At 36.4% G+C, this 21,220-nt stretch overlaps 1 protein-coding gene across 3 annotated transcripts in view; it reads right to left on the bottom strand.

The window, feature by feature from the left end:
- ANO5 (anoctamin 5) overlaps nt 1-21,220 on the bottom strand; it is a 94,958-nt gene that overhangs the window by 8,321 nt on the left and 65,417 nt on the right. For all 3 annotated transcript variants that reach the window (XM_032881216.1, XM_032881217.1, XM_032881218.1), the window contains 7 exons: nt 17,081-17,232; nt 14,883-14,957; nt 12,906-13,128; nt 10,089-10,258; nt 9,345-9,442; nt 2,761-2,891; nt 387-592 (listed from right to left, as the gene is read on the bottom strand). In XM_032881216.1, the coding sequence (XP_032737107.1) occupies nt 387-592; nt 2,761-2,891; nt 9,345-9,442; nt 10,089-10,258; nt 12,906-13,128; nt 14,883-14,957; nt 17,081-17,232 (1,055 nt within the window). The remainder of the gene's footprint in view (nt 1-386; nt 593-2,760; nt 2,892-9,344; nt 9,443-10,088; nt 10,259-12,905; nt 13,129-14,882; nt 14,958-17,080; nt 17,233-21,220) is intronic.

Here is a 21,220-nt window from a genome sequence, read left to right as displayed (position 1 = left end):
CTCTTTGTTTAGTGCATAAAAGTGAGGGGCGCCTGGGTGGCTCAGTCAGTTAAGAATCTGATTCTTAATTTTGACTCAGGTCATGGTCTCTGGGTTGTGAGATCGAGCCAGGTATCAGGCTCTGTGCTGGGTATGGGACCTGCTTAAGATTCTCTTTCCCTCTCCCTCTGCTCCTCCCCTGACCTCTATTTACACACATGTTCTCTCTCTCTCTTAAGGAAAAAAAAAAAAAAAAAAAAAAAAAGCATAGGGATGATGTATCTTATGGACTGTCACCATGATGAAATCAACATAGCTAAAGATTGAGTTAAGCATCATGCACATCTTCCCATTGCCAAGAAAACAAAATGAAATACAAAGCTGCCCAAGCAAAATGGGCCACTTACATTAGTTGCCACAGAAAGGACAGCCATTCCATAAAGAATGTCTTGCCAAACACCTATGCTGTGAGCTTTAGCAGCCACGGGTCTCCTATACTGAGTTGTAAGTTTCCAGGCATCCACTCGGATCTCTATAATATTATTCAAGAGAGCAAGAAGAGGAGCCAGAGGAAAAGAGGCCACAAATAATGTAACAAATCCAAACTGGGTAACTGTAGGAAAAAAAGAAAAATTAGTGAACTCATTATCGTGAAGGAGAAAAGGGGGAAAACTCTGCCCAAATTCCACAACGTCCTCCTTTTGGAGGGATCTACATCAGCAAAACACTCCAGGCCTCTTTCCATTGGCCCACTTCCTCCTCCCCACTGGAAGCATAGTGACTTAGTTACTGGCTAGCACAGAGAGGAGAAACTGGGCATATATAGCTCAGTTCTGTCCTTGCTGTTTTCTTTTGACATCTGCTTGTCTGAAGAAAGCATCTCTGCTTGTTAGATAAGAGATTCTTTTTATTCTTCTTAAAACCCAGCCTTTTATTAGGGGCTATGTTTAGGTCTATGCTGGTCTAGTCTTTACACTGGTAGTGACACATTAGTGGGGTAATCAAGTTCTTCTATCTTGAGGAATCTATGAGATCAGGGAGAATGTCTGATTCATTTGTGTGTTTCCAAGAGCCAGCGTGTGTTGGTTATATAAACATACTCAACTACAACAGTGTACAAACTACACTGTTTAAGGTTTGAAGGTGCTAACAGATGAAAAGACAGTGCAAAGGAAGATGCTTGAGAATAAATCAGAAAATGAATCATCTAAAGCATTACAAACATATATAAATTATATGTGGGCCAAGTAAATATAACACAATTTTCTGGAAAGATGTATTTGTTTAGGTCCTGGTCCTCTATACTATCTTGACATTTTTCTAAATAAATTTTATTTTCTTTCCTCATTAAGACTTAACACCTATGTAAGTTAATTTCTCTTCCCATTTTTGTTTTATTTCCAACAATGACTGAGGTACAAGCATACATTCAACTGGCAGTCTGGGCTTCCCCCATAAGTGGAAACCATATAATAAGAGATACAAGAATGGCTTTCCACTGAAGGGAGAGAGGAAGGTGCTTCTACTAGTCCTCTATTTTTAGATGAATCTCAAGCGTTTCTGGATTTCAACTCTTCTCACAAAAGTTTCTCAAAGGAATTAGTCTTGCCACTTTCCAACCCAGCTGAACACCTCTTCAGAGGAAGCATTATGTAGAAACAACTTGAATTTTCTGTGTTCAAATCCCACATTTTACTTAAAATCTTTTTGGCCCATAGCATAAATTGACCCATCCTAATTCCAATATCCTCTAAAACAAAACGCAGTGAATGATGAGTTCTCTGTGGAATGTTTCAAGATGCTATGATGTACACAAGACATCCACAATAAACTAATTCAGCTGCACCTCAGTAAATGGTAGTTAATTTTCTTATGAAACTTTGATTTCATTTTTTAATTTCAGTGATAATCCCTAATGCATTTATGCACAAATACATTTGATACACAATTAATTAAAAATTAGAGCCTTATCACCCCATAAAGCAAGGACTACCCAATTTTACAACCGGTTATATGAAACAGGCTGCTCTCAGTTTGTCCTAAATTTACCTATTTCATTTCAGGTATCTTGTGTATGTATCACAGTGGAGAAACCAGAAGCAATTTCAGGTCACTTTTTCATTTCACCATGCTTTCATGGGCCTTAAGAGTCTTAAGTAAAGCAAACTGTCCTCCTTAATTTCATCACAGAAGCAGAGAAGTAACTTCAGAGGAAACATTTACATAGACTTTGCGAGCAGTCTCCTCATCATCCCTCCTAAAATTTCACCTCAAAGTCTCTTCTCTGTTCAATCCTTAGCATTTTTTATGCATTTCTTGTGTTCAACGTGAACTCCCCCTACACAACTGTTTTTAGCCTTCTTCTTTTCAGCCTGAAATAAAGGACTTACTCTAAATGTATGTCAGACTCTGGAAATGTCTACCAAGTTATTCTCTCTCTGGGCTGTAAGTGAGGCAAACAGGGGAACTATGCAAGCTAATCTGAGAGAGGAGTTAAAAAAAAGTGATTCTTCCTTTATTTGGTTCAACAATCTTAACATTCAGTTGATAGGAAATATATCTCTAACATGGGTGTTTGAATCTCAGTTTCATTCTGCATTCTGCTTAGTAAGGAATACAACCATCCACCTGTATTTTTATCCACATTCCAATGGTTTATTGGACACCTACTAGCTACAAGGCAGGAAGAAACATTAAGAGCTAAAACAAACAAAAAAAACCAAAAAAACCCCAAAACTTACTTTACTCAGCCTATGTTTCAAGACAGTGGTTAAAACTTACCTGTTTCTAAGTACTCATAGAAGAGCCCAAGAGATCCGAAAGTTTCAAGGTCATGATCCTGCTCCCATCGACTGTATAGCTTTTCAGAGTTGGTCCGAGCTTTTCGACGTCTCCACCAATTCAGAACCATACTGTTGGAAGTGATAAAAGTAAATACATGATTAGAATTTAAAAGAAAGTGGTCAGAAAACCAGGGTGTTAGATCTAGAAATTGGTGGTGAGAGAGGTTAAGTAACTAAAGATCACAGAGCAAAGAGAGTATAACTACAGCTAAAGTCAAATTAAGAATCTAGTGTTCGAGGTCAAAGTTCTTTATTGGTGTGTTAAGAAAATAAGACTACCCTGACTCTCCCCATGGAAATACTTTACTCAGAGACAGTTCTGTTAAAGAGCATGTGGAAGAGAGGGTCACCATAGGACCACTTTTTTTACCATTTAATTTACGAACCTTTAAGTTGTCATGATACTCAGAAGTATGCTCAAGGAACTGAGAAATTGGTTACAAGAGAAAATATATAACAAAGGAAACATAGAGGCCTATCAAACACATGAAAATAAATGCAATAACCCTAAGCAAAATATTACCTAACTAAATTCCATCGTATTTGAAAAATAATGTATCATGGTAATGTTGGAATACTTTAGGAAAAGAAAGGCTTTTTTATTAGAAAAGCAATCAATATAATAAATGACATTAACAGATTTAAGCAGAAAAATATAAAATTATGTTGACTAATGAGAAAAATGCATTTGATATATTTCAAGCACCTAGTAAAACCTATTGATGACAGAAAGGCAGAAAAAGAAGGAAATTATCTCCTTCTGATAAAAAACATCTGCCAAAATCCTGGGACAAATATCATTCTGAACAGGGAAAACCTAAAAGCATTCCCTTTAGAATCAAGAACAAAGTAAGACATCTTATTCAAGAATCTATTAGACACAGCAAAGGAAACAACCAACAAACTAAAAGACAACCTAATAAGTAGAAAATACTCACAAATGACATATCCAATAAATGATTAATATCCAAAATATATAAAGCACCGATACAATTCACCACCCAAAAAACAAATATTCCAATTTAAAAATGTCAACATGAAAAGCCATTTCTCCAAAGAAGACATATAGATGGCCAACAAACACATAAAAAGATGCTCAACACCTCTCATCATCAGAGAAATACAAATCAAAACCACAATGAGATATCACCTTGTATCCATCAGAATGGTTAACATCAAAAACATAAGAAACAATAAGTGTTGGCAAGGATGCAGAGAAAAAGGAATCCTCTTACACTGTTGGTGGGAATACAAACTGGTTCAACCATCGTGGAAGACAGTATGGAGGTTCCTCAAAAAGTAAAAATGGAACTACCCTATGATACAGTAATTGCACTACCAGGTATTTTCCCAAAGAATACAAAAACACTAATTCAAAGGGATACAATCACCCCTATGCTTATTGCAGCATTATTTACAATAGCCAAATTATGGAAGCAACCAAAGTGTCCCCTGATAGATAAATGAATGGATGAAGAAGATGTGGTAGGGCACCTACGTGGCTCAGTTGGTTGAGTGTCTGAATCTTGATTTTGGCTCAGGTCATGATTTCAGGTTGTGGGATTGAGACCCTCATTGGCTCCACACTCATAAGATGCCTGCTTGAGATTCTCTCCCCCTCTTTACTTCCCTCCCCACAACTTATTTTCTCTTTCTGTCTAAAATAAATAAATAAATATTTTTTAAAAAATGATGTGATATGTGTGCATACACACACACACACACACACACCATGGAATATTATTCAGCCATAAAAAAGAATGAAATCTTGCCATTTACAACAATGGATCTAGAGAGCATAATGCTAAGCAAAACAAGTGTGAGAAAGACAAGTACCAGAGGATATCACTCATATAAGGAATTTAAGAAACAAAACAAAGGGGAAAAAAAAGAGAGGGACAAATAAACCAGACTCTTACCTGCAGAGAACAAACAAATGGTTACCAGAGAGGAGGTGGGGTGAAGGAAAAGGTGAAATAGGTGAAGGGAATTAGGAGTACACTTAGCTTGATGAGCACTGAGTAATATAAGGAATTATGGAATGACTATATTGTACATCTGAATTGAATACAACACTGTATGTTAACTACATAAATTAAAATTTAAAAAGTCATCTTACTTGAATAAAGTAGCCCTATACCAAGCAAATGTTACAAACTCATGGTCAATTTAATAAAAAAAATTTCTGCAAAAACCAAAAAAAAAGACTCTATAGGAGATCTTAGCACAGCAAGATGAAAAAGAAAAAGGCAAAAGAATTGGAAATGAAGAGAAGAAATCTCTGATTCAGATTATGAATAGTAATGAGAATGAAATGCCTGCTTAAAAAACCCAAACGAGGTTCAATAAGAATTATTTTAAAAAATGGAGTTTATCTACATATTTTATTCCTATATACCCATAAAACACAAGTACAAAACATAATTTTTTAAAAGATACCATTTACAAAAGCAACTAAAATTGAAAGTACTTTTAGATGGTTTTGACAAAAGATCTGTAAGACCTATATGCCTAAGTTTAAATCTCTTTACAGTCATTGAAGTCCAAAATAAACATTCATGAAATAAAAAGACTTGGTATTATGAAAATGCCAGTTGTTTTATTGAAAAAACTGAAATGTAATTTCAATAAAAAATCAAATATTTTTCCATATGAGGTCTGGCAAGCTGTTTCTAAAATCTGTACAGAAAGACAAAAGACAAAAGATAGCCAATATATTTCTATAGATAAAGAATAAGTTGGTAAGACTTGACCCACCAGAGATCAAGACTTACTATAAAGCTGTATTAATTAAGAGAGTATAGTATTGGTACAAGGACAGACAAATCCTGGAACAGAATGGAAACCTAGCACTAGCCTTGCACTTGCTACATGGCATAAGGTAATATTGTAGATCATGGAGAGAGGGGAGGAGGAACTTCTCAATAAATGGTAAACACAACAATTACATATATATGTGCATATGAGAAAGAAATTAAATTTGAACTTTAGAGCAAACACAAAAATCTTTTCTGTGTATATTCAAACTTTAAAAGGTAAAGACAATAATGTTAAAATGTTAAAAATTTAGAAGTATATGAAAATATCTTTTTGATCTTGGGGTAGGGAAGGATTTATTAAATAAGACTTGAAAAATGTTAACCCATAAAAGAAAAGATTGGTAAATTCTACTGTATTAAAAGTATATTCTTTTATCCATGTATACCAGAGGTTCTGCAGAGAGTACACACACAAGGGTACAAGGGTACACTGCAATGTCAGAGACATTTTTGGTTGCCACAACTGGGGAGAGGCTGGGCTACTGGCATCTAGTCTGTCTAAAGTCCAAGCATGCTGCTAAACCTCTTACAATGCAGAGGACAGCTCCCTACAACAAAGAATTATTTGGCTCAAATTGTCAATAGTGCTGGGTTGAGAAAAAATAAAGAGACAAAACTTATGTTCGGATAAAATAAATGTAACACATATGACCAAATCCCAAACAAAAACAATGTCACCAGAAGTTATAAAGTATTCCTACAGATCAATTAGAAAAGGGTAAATCGGTAGAAAAATGGTTAAACAACACCAACAAGTGTTTCACTGAAGAGGAAACACAGTAGCTAAAACTGCTCATTCATGTTATTAATCAGGGACATGCAAAGTAAGACCAAAGTGAGATATCATTTGTACCTCCCAAATTTGTAAAATTTAAAAGACAACATGAAGTACTAGAGTAAATGTACATTAAAATGAACATTTACATGCTGCTTATATCCAAACTGAAAGAGAAAGGGCACAGAACCCCTCACATTTTTCAGACAATATCAAAAAGATGGGCATAGATAGAACTGGAAAAACAAAGAAAAGGGGACCACCCAGTTTAAGCAAGAAAAATCTCCTAGGAACCCCAGGAGCACTTCCATTTATTAACTCCTCAGTTCCCACATGGTAACCATTATCTTGAATTTTATAAGTTCTTCCTTGTTTTCCTAAATATGGCTTGATCATCTATGATCATTTTCAGTTAATTTTTAAATGAGTCATAAGATTTACAAGTTTTGCTATTTTGCAAATGGAGGTCCAATTGTTCTAGCATGCATTGTTGAAAGACTGTTCTTTCTTCAATAAACTGCCTTTGCACCTTTGTCAAATACAAAATGGTCATATTTATGTAGATATATTTCTGCAATACCTACTCTGTTCCATTAATACAACTATGTGTTCTTTCACCAATCCCAACATCTTGATCAATACAGTTTTATAAGAAGCCTTCAAATCGAGTAGTATAATTTTTTCAACTTTATTTTTTATGAGAATTGTTTTCCTATTTTATTTCTTCATCTTCTATATACATTCTAGAATATGCTACATGTACAGAAAGAAATTCTGCTGATATTTTGATTAGAATAACAAATCTATATTTCAACTTGGGGGATAACCGGTGTCTTTACTAATTTGAGTCTTTCAATCCGTGAAGGCGTTTCTCTCCATTCATACAGATTAAAACTTTTTTTCCCGTCAGGATCTGTAGTTTTCTGTATACTAATCCCATATACTTTTTAGATTCATATCAAAGTATTTCTTTTTTTTCTTTTTTTGGTGCTAACTACCTTTGTACTGATCAATGTTTCTTGCATCCCAAACTTTCATTTTGTAATCTTTTCTTGCTCAACTACACCATTCAGTGATGGTCTATGAATGTAAACTCTTGTTTTTAATGTCTAAAAGTTGTCTTTATTTCACCTGTACTTTTTACACTAGTTAAACTGCTTCTAGAAATCTAAGGTGTACACTAATTTTACTCAGCATCTTGAAAATATTCTACTGTCTTCTGTATCTAATGCAAGGAGTAAGATATCTGTAGACAGTGTAGATGATACTCTTTTTTCTCCTGAAAGATTTTAAGATATTTTTAGCTCTCATGTTCTTACATTATAGTGTATCTGGGTATGAATTTAACTTTATTTATCTTACTTCATACTCCAAGTTCTTTTTCATTTCTGAAACTCACATTTTTCTTCATTTCTGGAAAATTTTCAGGAATTACTAATTCAAAGAATTGGTAAGAAAGAATTGGTGAGAGAATTTTTTCCTCCAACATTTACTCAGTTCTCTTTTTCTGGAACAACTAGTAAGTTAATATGGAAACCTTTTTATGTAATATAGCTTCCTATTACTTCAAATTTTTAAATCTCATTGTCACTCTGTTGTATTATACAATGTGGAAATTTCTCAGTACTATTTTCCAATTCATTAATTCATTCTTCAGTTGTGTCAAATCTGCAATCAATGTCATCTACTGCACTCTTTATTTAAAGTAACATGTTTCATTTATGTAGAATGGGTTCTTTTTCATATTAATTTGTTCTTGTTTCATTTATATCTGTTTTTAATTAAATTATTTTCCGACCCTTTTAAATAACGGTATGACTTCCTTTTATGTTTTTAGGCTTTGCCAGAATCTTCTAGCTAGAGTTAAGTTCACTTTCTAAAAACTGATTTTGCTAGCAGCCTTTGTAGCATGAAATCTCATCAGCAGTTTTGGAACTTTGGTTTGTTTGTAGGCTTAATTCTACTTGCTTCTTTTTTCTTTTATCTCCCTGAGTGTTTCTTTTCCTCTGTGAATATTTACTCTCCCTCTTGTGTTTGGTTTAGGAGTTATCCCCATTTTGCCCTCCAGATTCTCAATCTAGAGTTAGGACTTAAGATAATAGCTTAGAGTTATTTCTCTATGGTAATTGGATGTGGTTTATCAAATACTCTTTGTGGAGTTACATCATGTTCTTCCTTTGTCAGTACATGAAATAGAACCCCAGGAGAACTAATGAACTGTGGGGAGAGGTGGAAGCAGAGGAGGTTTCAACTGTCTTTCACGAAGAGGTGAGAATAAACCCAATCCCTAACTTCAAGTACAGTTACATGGGCCAAGCCCTGGTCTTAATCAGAGCACTTAAGTCCACCTGACATTATAGGTGCTAAACCTTGATGCTGTCACTTCCTAAATAGGAGCCCTGCAAGATGATAGGCTTATGATTCTCTTTTTATTCATGGAAATTTTCAACTTTTATTTGAGATCAACTGTCATTTTGGTTTTCTCTTTTCATAACGTGTTTATTATTGTCATGCTTTTGGAATAGAAAACAATACCTTCATATACCAAAACTTAATTCATGACCAATTTTTGTGCCTAAGGTACACAACACATGGATATTTTTAGAGTTTAACTTTCAGTAACCTAGAGAAGTAATAGGCAACATATAGAATAATGTACAGAGGATAAAACATTTAGATTTCCCAATGGAACCTCCATAGGAGAGGGGAATAATACCTTTTCCTCAATTTCACTCAAGCAGTAAAAATCCTTGTTTAACAGCCTATATTACCTCAATGCATTCCTGACTGTTGATTAAAAGTGAGTTTTTGTTGTTGACTCAACCATTTGCTAACAATGATACCATGATAATCACAGAATTCCATCTTTTTCCAGAGGAAATCTCTCAGGGTTACCTGACTCAAGAAAAACCTGTAAGTTGTACATACGGATAAATGGCTTCTTTGACATTTCCGAAGATCTGTTTTCCAGTCATTATGATGGTCAACTGGGCTGTCAATTCTATTAGACAGCCTCCAGGGTCACACTAGTCAGAAGCAAGGAAAAAAAGAAAAGGGAGCGATGAAAGATGGATTTTTGCCAACAAAAGAAATTTTAGACCCAAGATTACAATCTGAAGATTTTGACAGGAACGGATATTAAAGGGATACAGATATTAAGCTCAATAGTTTCAAACAGGATAACTAACCAGTTACAAGACAGCTGCAACATATTTGGATTGCTGGGTCTCATTCTTAGAACATCCTGAATCTTTCTGTTGGGGGTTAGGGGTAGGGGTTGTTATTTTCTCCATGTGATTTGGATGCAAGGCAGGTATGGAAACCATTGATGTGGTCTAGCTCTATGACCCATGGTGGAGCCTTCCTGCTGTACTTCTGGAACGCTATCGCTCATCCTTGGCAGGAAGCCTTCTGGAATAGAGAACTCACTTATTCCATTCCATAGCTCATATCTTATTCCTAAATAATAGGCACAAAATAACTCCTTGCCCAAAAAGAACTGGGAAGTCTACCAGATGATAGGATGGTAAGACCAATACTCTCTATGGAGAGAGCTGGTGTCTTACACTTCTCTGGGATCTTGATAAAAATCTGAGTTACTGCTGGGCACACAACAAGTATTTAGTTAATACTGAGTTCCTGAAGCCACAAGCCTCTCAAGACAACTCTTACCTCTTCACTTCTCCACGCATGAAACAAATATGTGTATTTTCCAGGATAGCCCACGAACTTCCCTTTAAAGAAAGCTACGTAGAAGCAGGACGAGTAAAAATTCACAAACTGAAACAGGAACATTTTCAAGGTAAGACTGCTCTCATATTCCTGATAAGTTCGAGGAATTTCTGTTAAGTAATAAAACACCAAGGTTAAATTATGCACTTTCCTGTTTCTCCCTCAATTCTGTATTGCCTGGGACAAGTCACATTATTAGTCATATTATTCTGAGAGCCTGTTGAAATAGGAGCCATTCTTGTCCTAACAGACCAATATTAAGTAACAATTTGTGCTCAGCTTTCTGTTAAGAGGCTTTGTATTAATCTAATCACTGGAGAAGCCTAAGAAGCAGTTATTACTATACTTAGATGGATAAAATATTTTGCCTGGAGTCACACAGTCAGAATATGGAATTCAAACCCATATCAGACTGGAGAGGCTTATGCTTACCCTGGTACACTGTATGATATCCTGTAAACATAACAGATCTCTCTCTGTCTGTTGTCAGTCAGGTTTAAATAAAGTAAAGGGCTTCCACAAGGACAGAGGATGATTTCCAAACTAAATTGTGTTTTCCTCTCATGAATTAATGCTTATATCAATTTTGAAAAGAATGTCATACAATTGGTGGCAGTAATAATACACTTTCTCTCTCCTTTATTTAAAATGCAGGATCATGATCTAACATTTAGTGAATTCCAAAGACAAAAAAAAGTTAGATTCCCTTCACATCACAGATAAGCATCAGGAGGTGTGAAAGAGTCAGAGAGCATGTTTTTCTGAGCTGATGATCTCCCAGCAGCATGAGCTGATCTAGCCAAAGTGGTAACAGTTTCAATGATACTGAAATGGTAACAATATTATTCTAAAGACACAGAGAATTCCTCCTTTTTAGAGAAATTATCTGCATTCTTACAAAATCTCTAATGTGTACTTAGTGATTTTTCTCACTGAAATCTCTGATTTTTTAGATGCTTTGTTTTTAAGTGCTATGTGCTAGATTTTTTTTTTTTTTATTAACAAAAAAAGCAGTAAAGCTGAGCGAGAACTACAAATCTGAAGATAGCCTTTAATGAAAGTTGCTTCCTAGAGCAAACTCTGGTGCTGAATGAGTAATGTGCTCTTCCTGGTTACTGTTGGGTGCAGTGATGGTATACGGACTTGGAGGAGGGACCTGCACACTCAGAGGAGAAGCTGACGCCTGGACTGGGGTCTCGATCTCACTTCCAACTTGCCAGGGGCAAGGCAAGAAGCAACTGTGCTCCACACCCCTCTCCCTGACTAAATCTCCCACTTTGACTGTGACTCCTTTACTGTCCCTCATGGCTATAGGAGAACTTTAATAATTTAAAAGGAAAAGAGGGGCACCTGGGTGGCTCAGTCGGATGTGTCTGACTTGACTTTGGCTCAGGTCATATCAGGGTCGTGATCTCAAGCTCCATGTAGGGTTCACCCTGGGCATGGAGCCTGCTTACGATTCTCTCTCTCCCTATCACTTTGCCCACCCCCCACCACAGCACGCATGCACGCTCCTCTCTCTCTCTCTCTCAAAATTAATTAATCAGTTCATTAATGAAGGAAAATAATCCAGGGTCTAAGACCCATGACAACTGAAAAGAAAAGTATTACATTTTAGATATATTCAGGAGGAGCTGATTGTTTTGTTTTTCCCACAATGGTTTTCAAAAGCAAATCCCTTCCAAAAACCATATACATGAAATAAAAATTATCTGTCTTGAGAAAAGTGAGGATTTTACTTAAAATTCAACTAGCCTGATCAAGGGAGGATTAAGACAAGAATACTCTGGAAGATCTACTGAGTCCTAATTCTTCTTTTTAGTTCTTTTTCTTGCTTCCACCATAATGGGTCTAAATGTGGCTGTTAGGGAATTCTGATTACCAGCCTATGTGTCTACCTATAGAACAAAACTGCCTTAGGAGGTGCCTTTAAAAACTGCCTTTAAAAATGACAGGTGTTGGCAAGGAAGAGGAGCAAGGGGAACCCTCCTACACTGTTGGTGGGAATGCAAGCTGGTGCAGCCACTTTGGAAAAAGCATGGAGGTTCCTCAAAGAGTTGAAAATTGAGCTACTCTATGACTCAGCAATTGCATGACTGTGTATTTATCCCAAAGATACAAATGTAGTGATTTGAAGGGACACGTGCACCCAATGTTTATAGCAGCAATGTCCACGATAGCCAACCTATGGAAAGAGCCCAGATGTCCATCAAAAGATGAATGGATAACAAAGATGTGATATATATATATATATATATATATATATATAATGCAGCCATCAAAAACCTGAAGTCTTGCCATTTGCAATGATGTGAATGGAACTAGAGGGTATTATGCTAAGTGAAATAAGTCAATCAGAGAAAAACAATTATCATATAGTATCTCTGATATGAGGAATTGGAGAGTCAGGGCAGGGGGTTGCGGTGGGCAGGGAGGGGAAAAAAAATGAAACAAAATGGGACTGGGGAGGGAGATAAACCATAAGAGACTCTTAATCTCAGGAAATAAACTGAGGGTTGCTGGAGGGTCAGGGGGAGGGACAGGGTCGCTGGGTTATGGACATGGGGGAGAGTATATGCTATTGTGAGTACTGTAAATTGTGTAAGACTGATGAATCACAGTCCTGTACCCTTGAAACAACTAATACCTTATATGTTAATTTAAAAAAAATGAACTCCCCAAGGGATGGTCCAAAACTGATGTACAGCACTGGTAGAATATTTTTTCAGTGCCATACAGATGACCTGGCCAACTTACCCATTTTTGTAATCCATACAGATATCTTTTCATAAATGAAATTCAAGATCAAGATGACGATAAAGTTCAAGCAGGATCCACTGAGTGACGTGGCTATCTGGGGAGTGAGGAAACTTTTGACATGCTTAAAGGATGCTTCACTTTCCATAAAGCTAGCAAATGTAGCAAACACTGACAGGCGGTACACAATCACAGCTACCATACAGGCAATGACAAGGGCCATCTGGAAAAGGGAAACAAGGAATCAGTCACTCTGGTCTCTATCTCTGCCGTGTGTACCCATCTGAAACATACTATTCTCTTCATCTCATTATGTTGGGAAGCAGACCAAGCCAGTCCCTCTCACATAGATGGCAGGGAAAGAACACTGTTAAGGCAAAAGGTTTATAGAGAAGACAAGACCTGTGGTTGTAGCTGGGTGAGTCTAAAACAGATGAGTAGCCATTGCCCATTCATCATCTGTCAAGCATTGGAAAACTAGTCACAAGGCCAAATCCTGCCTGTGGCCTTACTCACTCTTATATGGTTTTTGAGTTATAAATGGCTTTTTGCTGCTTTTTTTAAGGTTATAGGAAAAAACAAAGATGATTACATGCCAGAGACTGTCTGTGGCCCACAAAGCCTAAAATACATGTGGCCCCTCCACAGAAAACTGTTGCCAAACTCTGTCTGCCCCAGGTTGTAGTTAAACAGGTAGTGTGAAGACTATGTACTTTCCCAAGAAGGACACATTTAGAGATCCCGTCTCATTTCCCCTCAGAATGTTGCCATTCGTGTTCTGATATGCCTGGTAGTTTAGATATTTATATAGATGCTACATAAATTTTAAACACTTCCCATATTGCAAAAACCCAAAGATCTGGTGAAGCCTTTACCTTGATGATTGGAAAATCTGACTGTGAAAGTTGAGGGACTGAATCAAATGGAATGACTCTAGAAATAAAAGATAGAATAATCTTTCTGGAACCAAACTCTAGATTATTTCTCAAGCAGTGCCCTGACTTGATTATTGCTCTATTATCAATAAAATATTACTTACACTATCACTTCTTCTCAGTGACTGTTATATCATCTAAGAAAACACACATTTAAAAGAGAAAAACCGGGTGCCTGGGTGGCTCAGTGGGTTAAACCCTCTGCCTTCAGCTCAGGTCATGATCCCAGGATCCTGGGATCGAGTCCCGCATCAGACAGCCCACTTCTCCGTCTCTCTCTGCCTACTTGTGATCTCTGTCCATCAAATAAATAAATAAAAGAGAAAAACCAATACCTTTAACTAGAAATGTTAAAGATAAAAAATTATGGGATAATACGAACTATAAGGTTAAACTCTAGTCAACAACTGCTAATTATTTATTCTTCAACATGTTAAGCTCTGAGAGGGTTAACACTGCTTCTTTTCCTTAAAATTCAAGGCCAGCTGTGAGAGGACCCACATTTGGAAAGTGGAGGGTGGGAAATGAATTGTGGTGGTGGAGGAATCTGGTAGCTAAAAGGCATGGAAAAAAACCTGACTCCCTCACAATGGGACTCGCTAATTAAATTCTTCAAGTAGAAGTCATACTTTCTTCTATTTATTTCAGCAAGAAAATAAATTTTGAGTATATGCTTTTTTTTCTTTGCATTTTGTGTATATATTTTAAGTGGATATAAAGATAAATCAATGATTTTTTTTAAGGAAACAAAAACCAAACAGTCTGCAAATGAATCTGTTACATGTGCTTGTTGCTGGGGGAGGGGGAGGGGCAGGCACTCAGATGAGGCACCGGTCTCTCCCCAAGCTCTTCTTACAAGGTTCAGTTGTGGCACATCCATGTGGGTCACCCTTGACTTTATATATGAGCTCTATTCAAAATAAAAAGACAGGGGAGGGGGAGGGTAGAGAGGGGCTCGAGAGCCATGGCAGATGAAACTACGGAGGTTATCCTAATAAGACTGCACATCAAGAGATGAGAGCAGGTTCCCAAACATGCTCACCCAAAACGTCACTGTAGCTCCTGATAAAAAGTACCATGGGAGACGACTCCACAGAGGCATGTATGGTTCCATCTCCTGCAATTTTGAAGAAATCACAGCAAAATTCAAAATCTACCCTCAACATTGGGACGCCAACAGTAGTTAAAACCACAAAACCCAGTTAGAGTAGAAACCTCCCCGAGTCCACGACAGCTCACGGGCAGCTACATTCTAGCCCTGGTTCCTTCCCTTCAGGTAGAGACCTTCAGGGCTCTCAGGTGAGATCGTTCACACATGATATGAGCCATGACGGATACATGCTGTATCCTCAGGGTTGAATGAGAGTGGCGTTCAGGGCCTGGGAGAGAGGAAACGACGTCAGAACCCAAGAGCTGCTGCTTAAGTGCACATGCTTTAATGATACTACAGCTTGCTTCTAATTGAATTGAATCAAATTGCACTGCTCTATAATTGCTACACATGATATTAAACAGGGCACCATCTTTATATTTACAGGACTGTGTTCTTCTGCACAGTTCAGGGGACCAGGCTTTTCCACCTTGATGTTCTTCTAAGCTATTAACAGAAGATATTCATTATATCAGCTGAAATTCTTAGCTACATCAAGAGGCAGTGAGATCTTACCCCCACAAAATTGCCATAGAGTAAAAAACAGCCATCAGCAGAAATCTAAATCATATAATTCTATCTAAAGGATAGGATTTTTAGGGAGGATTTTTATACCTGGAGGATTTTTAGGGAAGACTGAATGCAAACAGAACTTGACAGGCAGAACCGCTATCCAAGAGCTCTACCGAATGTGTGTGCATGTGTGCACATGTGTGTGTCCAATGTGTGTGTATGTGTGTGTGCATGTTTTTTGTGCACGAGTGTGTGTGTGTGTGTGTGTGTGTGCCCATGCATACATGTATGTGTTCTCAATACAGACTTAAATGTGAGGGCTCTGGCCATACTGACCCATGGAAGAAGCCCTGCAATTAAGTCAGAACCTTGATTTCAAAACCATTCAAGTGGATGATTCACAGCCAGTCCATTCATACTGTTTTTCAGCTGGTTTCATACGCAAACAATCAGCACCTCTGGTTTTTATGGCAATAATTTTAGGCCTGCTTTTAGTTTCCTTTTTATACCATGAAATATTAATAGATACACATCACATCATTATCATGGCAAGTCTCTTTTAATATGTTTTCTTAATGTCAGACAGCCACCCAAGTTGTTAATATATTGTCTGAGGCATTTTTTCCCCTTTGCTCACTTACTGGATTTTTTTGTAATGTCTCAGTAAAGCCAATAGATGCCTAGTGCGTGCATGAATGCCTAAACTGTGAAGATAATTTTGAGTATTATACCACAAGAACAGTGTCCTGAACATAATGGGAAATTCTGCTAGAGAGATTGTGTTAGAGACATATTCTGTTCTCCCTTTAACAGCTTTGGGCCACACAGTGACTATGGTTGATGGAAAGGTAGGGACGCTAAGAATATGCGGTTGAGTCTGGTCTTTGAAGGCAAAGTACCTCGTATTTTTCACATTAAAAAACAAAAAGCAAAAAAACGAAGAAAAAGCACCAAGAAGTCAAATTACTCAGTCGACAACATATAGGTGGTTTGCCAGTGAAGGAGCCCCAGACTTAGACATTGCCGTCCAGACACTAATGCAATGATCTTCCCATTATAATAAATTAAAAGAGACTGGGTGAATAAAATTTGGTCTAATAAAACAATCACTCATAAGTTCACTATCTTAAAATAATACTATTTTAATTTTGGTGTATTAACTTAGTATCATTTCCGTGTATATATATTTATATACTAAGTCCATTGCATATACAATTCTTTTCCATTTTCCTTTTATTCCATTTGTTACAAAACTATGTTATATCATGACATGATGCTTTGTATTTGCTTCAAAATCATCCGGTGGGGGAGAGGAGCAAGTGTAAATGTAACAAGACAGTCCGTGAATTAGTATTCACTGAAGCTGGGTGACAGGTCCATCCTGGGGTTCATTATACTTCTCTATCTACTTTTTTCGTATAGATTTTAAATACATATGAGAAACAAGGAAAGAAGTTTGTAAGATTTCTCTGTTGGAAAATATTTTAAAAGCAAATTAAAACATCCACTATTATTTGTGTGGTTGTGTAGAGCGGGGACTCCACTGAGATATGCTGGCCGTCAGCGCGCTGACCCACCTTGGTCACCGCATTCATCTTTCTGTGTTTACACATCGCTTCAAACTCCGGTCTCAGCTGAAGCTGCTGCTGTTCCTCTTCAAAGTCCACCAGGTCCCACTCATATTCCATTCTGGCCTGTCGCTGTTTCCAAAACTCCAAGAACAATGTGACTGTAGACAAAGAAAAGCATAAAAACAACTGTAATCAAGGGATGGAGAATAAAATGCATAAGAAAATAATCTGTTTTTTTTTTCTCCACTTTTAAAAAAAATGTTGGTTGAATGATGGTTCTTCTGTCGCTACTATGTTGGCTTAATAACATGTGATAACACTGACGTAATTCATGTAAAAACTCAAGTCAATTTCATAGCAGTCCATGCAAGATAAACAATTTCAGGCACATTACTCTCTCTTCATTCAAATAATCTGAAGTAATATTTAAACTTACCTTTTTGCTAAAACCTAGGTTTTGTTTGCATGGTTGTTTTTTTGTTTTTTTGTTTTTTCACTGAAATCATTCAAGCAATTATACCAGTTTTTCAGGCTTAGGTAAATTTAAGGAAAACATGAGAGCCATTCCCATAGCACAATCTCTGTCTCTCTGTCCCTGTCCACCTCTCTCTCTGTTTCTCTCTCTCTCTCTCTTTATATATACATATAATTTTTAATAAACTTTCAATTGCATCATAACATACTCACAGAAAAGTACATAAAACACACCTGTAAAATTTAAAGAATTTTCACAAAATAAGCATTCCCATGGAACAGCATCAATATAAAAAAAAAATAGAACATGACCAGCACCCCTAAAACACACCCTATGACTCTTCTAAGATGTAAGTATAACTAGTATCCTAGCTTCTAACGTCATAGGATAGTTTCACTTATCTTTGAACTTTTCATAAATGGTCACATAATATAGGTAGTTTTTGCGTTAGGTTTTGTTTTGGTTCAACTTTTCTTGTAAACTAAATCCATATTGGTGTGTGTAGCAAAAGTTCATTTATTTTCATTGCTGCAGTGTTCTATTATTTAAGTAAACCATAATTTTGTTTATTCTTGAACTCATAGACATTTGGATTATTGCCAGGTTTTTTGTTATTACAAATACTGTTGCTGTGAATATTCTTGTACATATCTTTTGGTGGGCATATGCATGCCTTTCTGGTATATATCTAAGAATGGAATACTAACACAATCAATATTAACATATAATTTTATCACCTGTGATTCAAATTTTAATGTTTCATCTGACTCATTCCCTGCCTACTTTTATTTTCTTTAATTTTTTTAATTTTTAATTTTTTTTTATTTTTAAATTTTTAAAAATAGGATCTCTGCCCAGTGTGGAGCCCAACATGGGACTTGAACCTACAACCTTGAGATCAATCCTGAGCTGAGATGAAGAATCAGACACTTAACTGACTGAGCCACCCAGGTGCCCTTTTTCTTCCTTTAAAAAAAAATTATTTTATTGTAAGAACAGCTACCCTGCTTTGTACCCTCTTAACAAATTTTAAGTCTATAGTACCTTATTGTTGACAAGAGGCATGAGATTGTATAGCAGCTCTCTAGAGATTATTTATCTTATAACTAAGACTCTACTCCCTTTGATTAGTTACTCGCCTTTGCCCTCATTTCCACTAACCCCCAACAATCTCCATTCCACTGTCTGATTCTATAAATGTGACCATTTTAGGTTACTTCATGTAAATGGAATCAGGAAGGATTTCTCTGTCTGTAACTGGCATATTTCAAAGATCATAATGTCTTCAAGATTCATCCATGTTGTCACATATTTTAGAACTTCCTTCTTTTCAAGGGTGAATAACATATCAAATGTATATACCATAACACATTATATATATACATATATGTATATATGTATATGCATAATGTGTTTGTGTGTATATATATATATATGTGCGTGTGTGTGTGTGTGTATATATATATGATCACAATTTCTTTACCCATTCATTTGTCCATGGACATTTAGGTAGTTTCTACCTCTCACTTACTGTGGATAGTGCTTTAATGAACACAGGAGTCCCAGCATCTCTTCAAAAACCTGATTTCAATTATCTGGAGTAAATTACTCATGAGTGGTATTGTTAGATCATATCGTAGTTCTCTTTTTAGTTTTCTGAGGAATTTCCATACTGTTCTCCAGCTGCACTATTTAGCATCCCCACTAACAATGTACAACAATTTATGATAATTCTCCACATCCTCATCAGCTCTTGTCTTTTGTTTTTGTGGTAACAGCCATCCTGACAGTATGAGTTGACATCTCACTGTGATTTCTGATTTGCATTTCCCTGATAACTAGTAATCATAAGTATTTCTTTATGTACCTATTGGCCATTTGTATATATTCTTGGGAGAATATCTATTTGAATCCTTTGTCCATTTTAAAATCAGGTTATTAGGGCTTATTCACTATTTTTAAAAATATTTTATTTATTTGAGAGAGAGAGAGACAGCATGAGTGGGGAGGGAGAGAGGAAGAGGGAGAAAGAATCTGAAGCAGACTCCAGACTAAACACAGAGCCTGATGCAGGGCTCAATTCCATGACTGCAAGATCGTGACCTGAGCCAAAAGGGAGTCAGATGCCTAACCGACTGTGCCAACCAGGTGCCCTGGGTTTTTCCATTATTGAGTTTCAGGAATTCCTTAAGTAGGAGATATGGAGATTCACCCCTTATCAGAGATATGATTCGCAAATAATTTCTGCCATTCCATGGGTTGTCTTTTCACTATGCTGTTTTCTATGCTGCACAGAAACTTTTTTAGCTCAATGTAGTCCAGATTGGTTTTGGTTTCTGTTACCTGGGCTTTGATGTTATGTACAGGAAATCATTGCCAAGATCAATGTCATGAAGTTTTTGTTCTTCTAGGAGCTTTATATAGTTTCAGGTCTTACATTTGATATTTTATCCGATTCTGAAGTGATTTTTGTGTATAGTGTAAGATAAAGATTTAATTTCATTCTTTTGCATGTGGATATCCAATTTCTCCACATCATTTGTTGAAGAGACTAGCCCTTCGCCATTGTGTATTCTTGGAACTCTTGTCGAAGAACAGTGAACCATACATGCGTGGGTTTATTTCTGAACTGCAGTCTGTTCTACTGGTCTGTGTATCTGTCTTTATGCCAGTGCCATATTGTTTTGATTACTGTAGACTTTGCAATTTTGAAATCAAGAAGTGTAATGTCTCCAGCTTTGTTCTTTCTCAAGACCGACCTGCCTACTTCAAGAGTCTTGTGATTCCACATGAATTCTTCTCAGTTGTTTTTCCCATTTCTGTAAAAAATGTCATTGGGATTTTGGTAGAGATCATATTGAATATTTAGATCACTTTGGGTAGTACGGAAAAATTAATAATGTTAAGTCTTCCAATCCACGAGCATGGGGTGGCTTATTATTCCTCCAGATATTTAGCAATATGGGTATTGTTTGCTTTGTATGGTTCTAGGAGGCATGTTCCAGTTTCCATGGGTTAGTGACACAACACAAGTCCTCCAGCATGACTCGAAATTCAGGTAGTACATTATATTAACTGTGAATTGTTGCATAAATAACAGCATAAATAACCTAATTTTAGACCACAAGAAACTAGAAAAAGAAGAATAAACTAAGCACAAAGTTAGTAGAAAGAAGGAAATAACAAAGATCAGAGTGCAAATGAATGAAAAAGAGACTAAACAGACAATAGAAAAGATCAATAAAACTAAGAGCTGGTTTTCTTCTTCAAAAGATAAACAAAGTAGACAAAACTTTAGCTAGACTTACCAAGGAAAAAAAATAGAGAGGATTCATATAAATAAAATTAGAAATGAAAGAGGAAAGAGGACAACTGCTATCACGGAAATACAAAGAATCACAAAAAGACTACTATTTATGCCATCAAATTGGACAAACTAGAAGAAATGCATAAATACCTATAAACATACAACCTAAGACTGAATCATGAAGAAATCGAAAATCTGAACAGACCACTGACTAGCAAGAATCTTGAATCAGTAATCAAAAACCTCCCCACAAAGACAAGTCCAGAAGAAGATAACTTCACTGGTACATTTTACTAATCATTTAAAGAACTAATGCCAATCTTTCTCAAACTCTTGCCAAAAATATAATAGGAGGGAAGACTTT

The sequence above is a fragment of the Lontra canadensis genome, unplaced genomic scaffold (assembly GCF_010015895.1).
Source record: "Lontra canadensis isolate GAN:19392208 unplaced genomic scaffold, GSC_riverotter_1.0 scaffold74, whole genome shotgun sequence".
Lineage (NCBI taxonomy): Eukaryota > Metazoa > Chordata > Mammalia > Carnivora > Mustelidae > Lontra > Lontra canadensis.
Note: the sequence above shows the minus strand (reverse complement) of the source record. Positions and strands in the feature narration are given on the sequence as shown.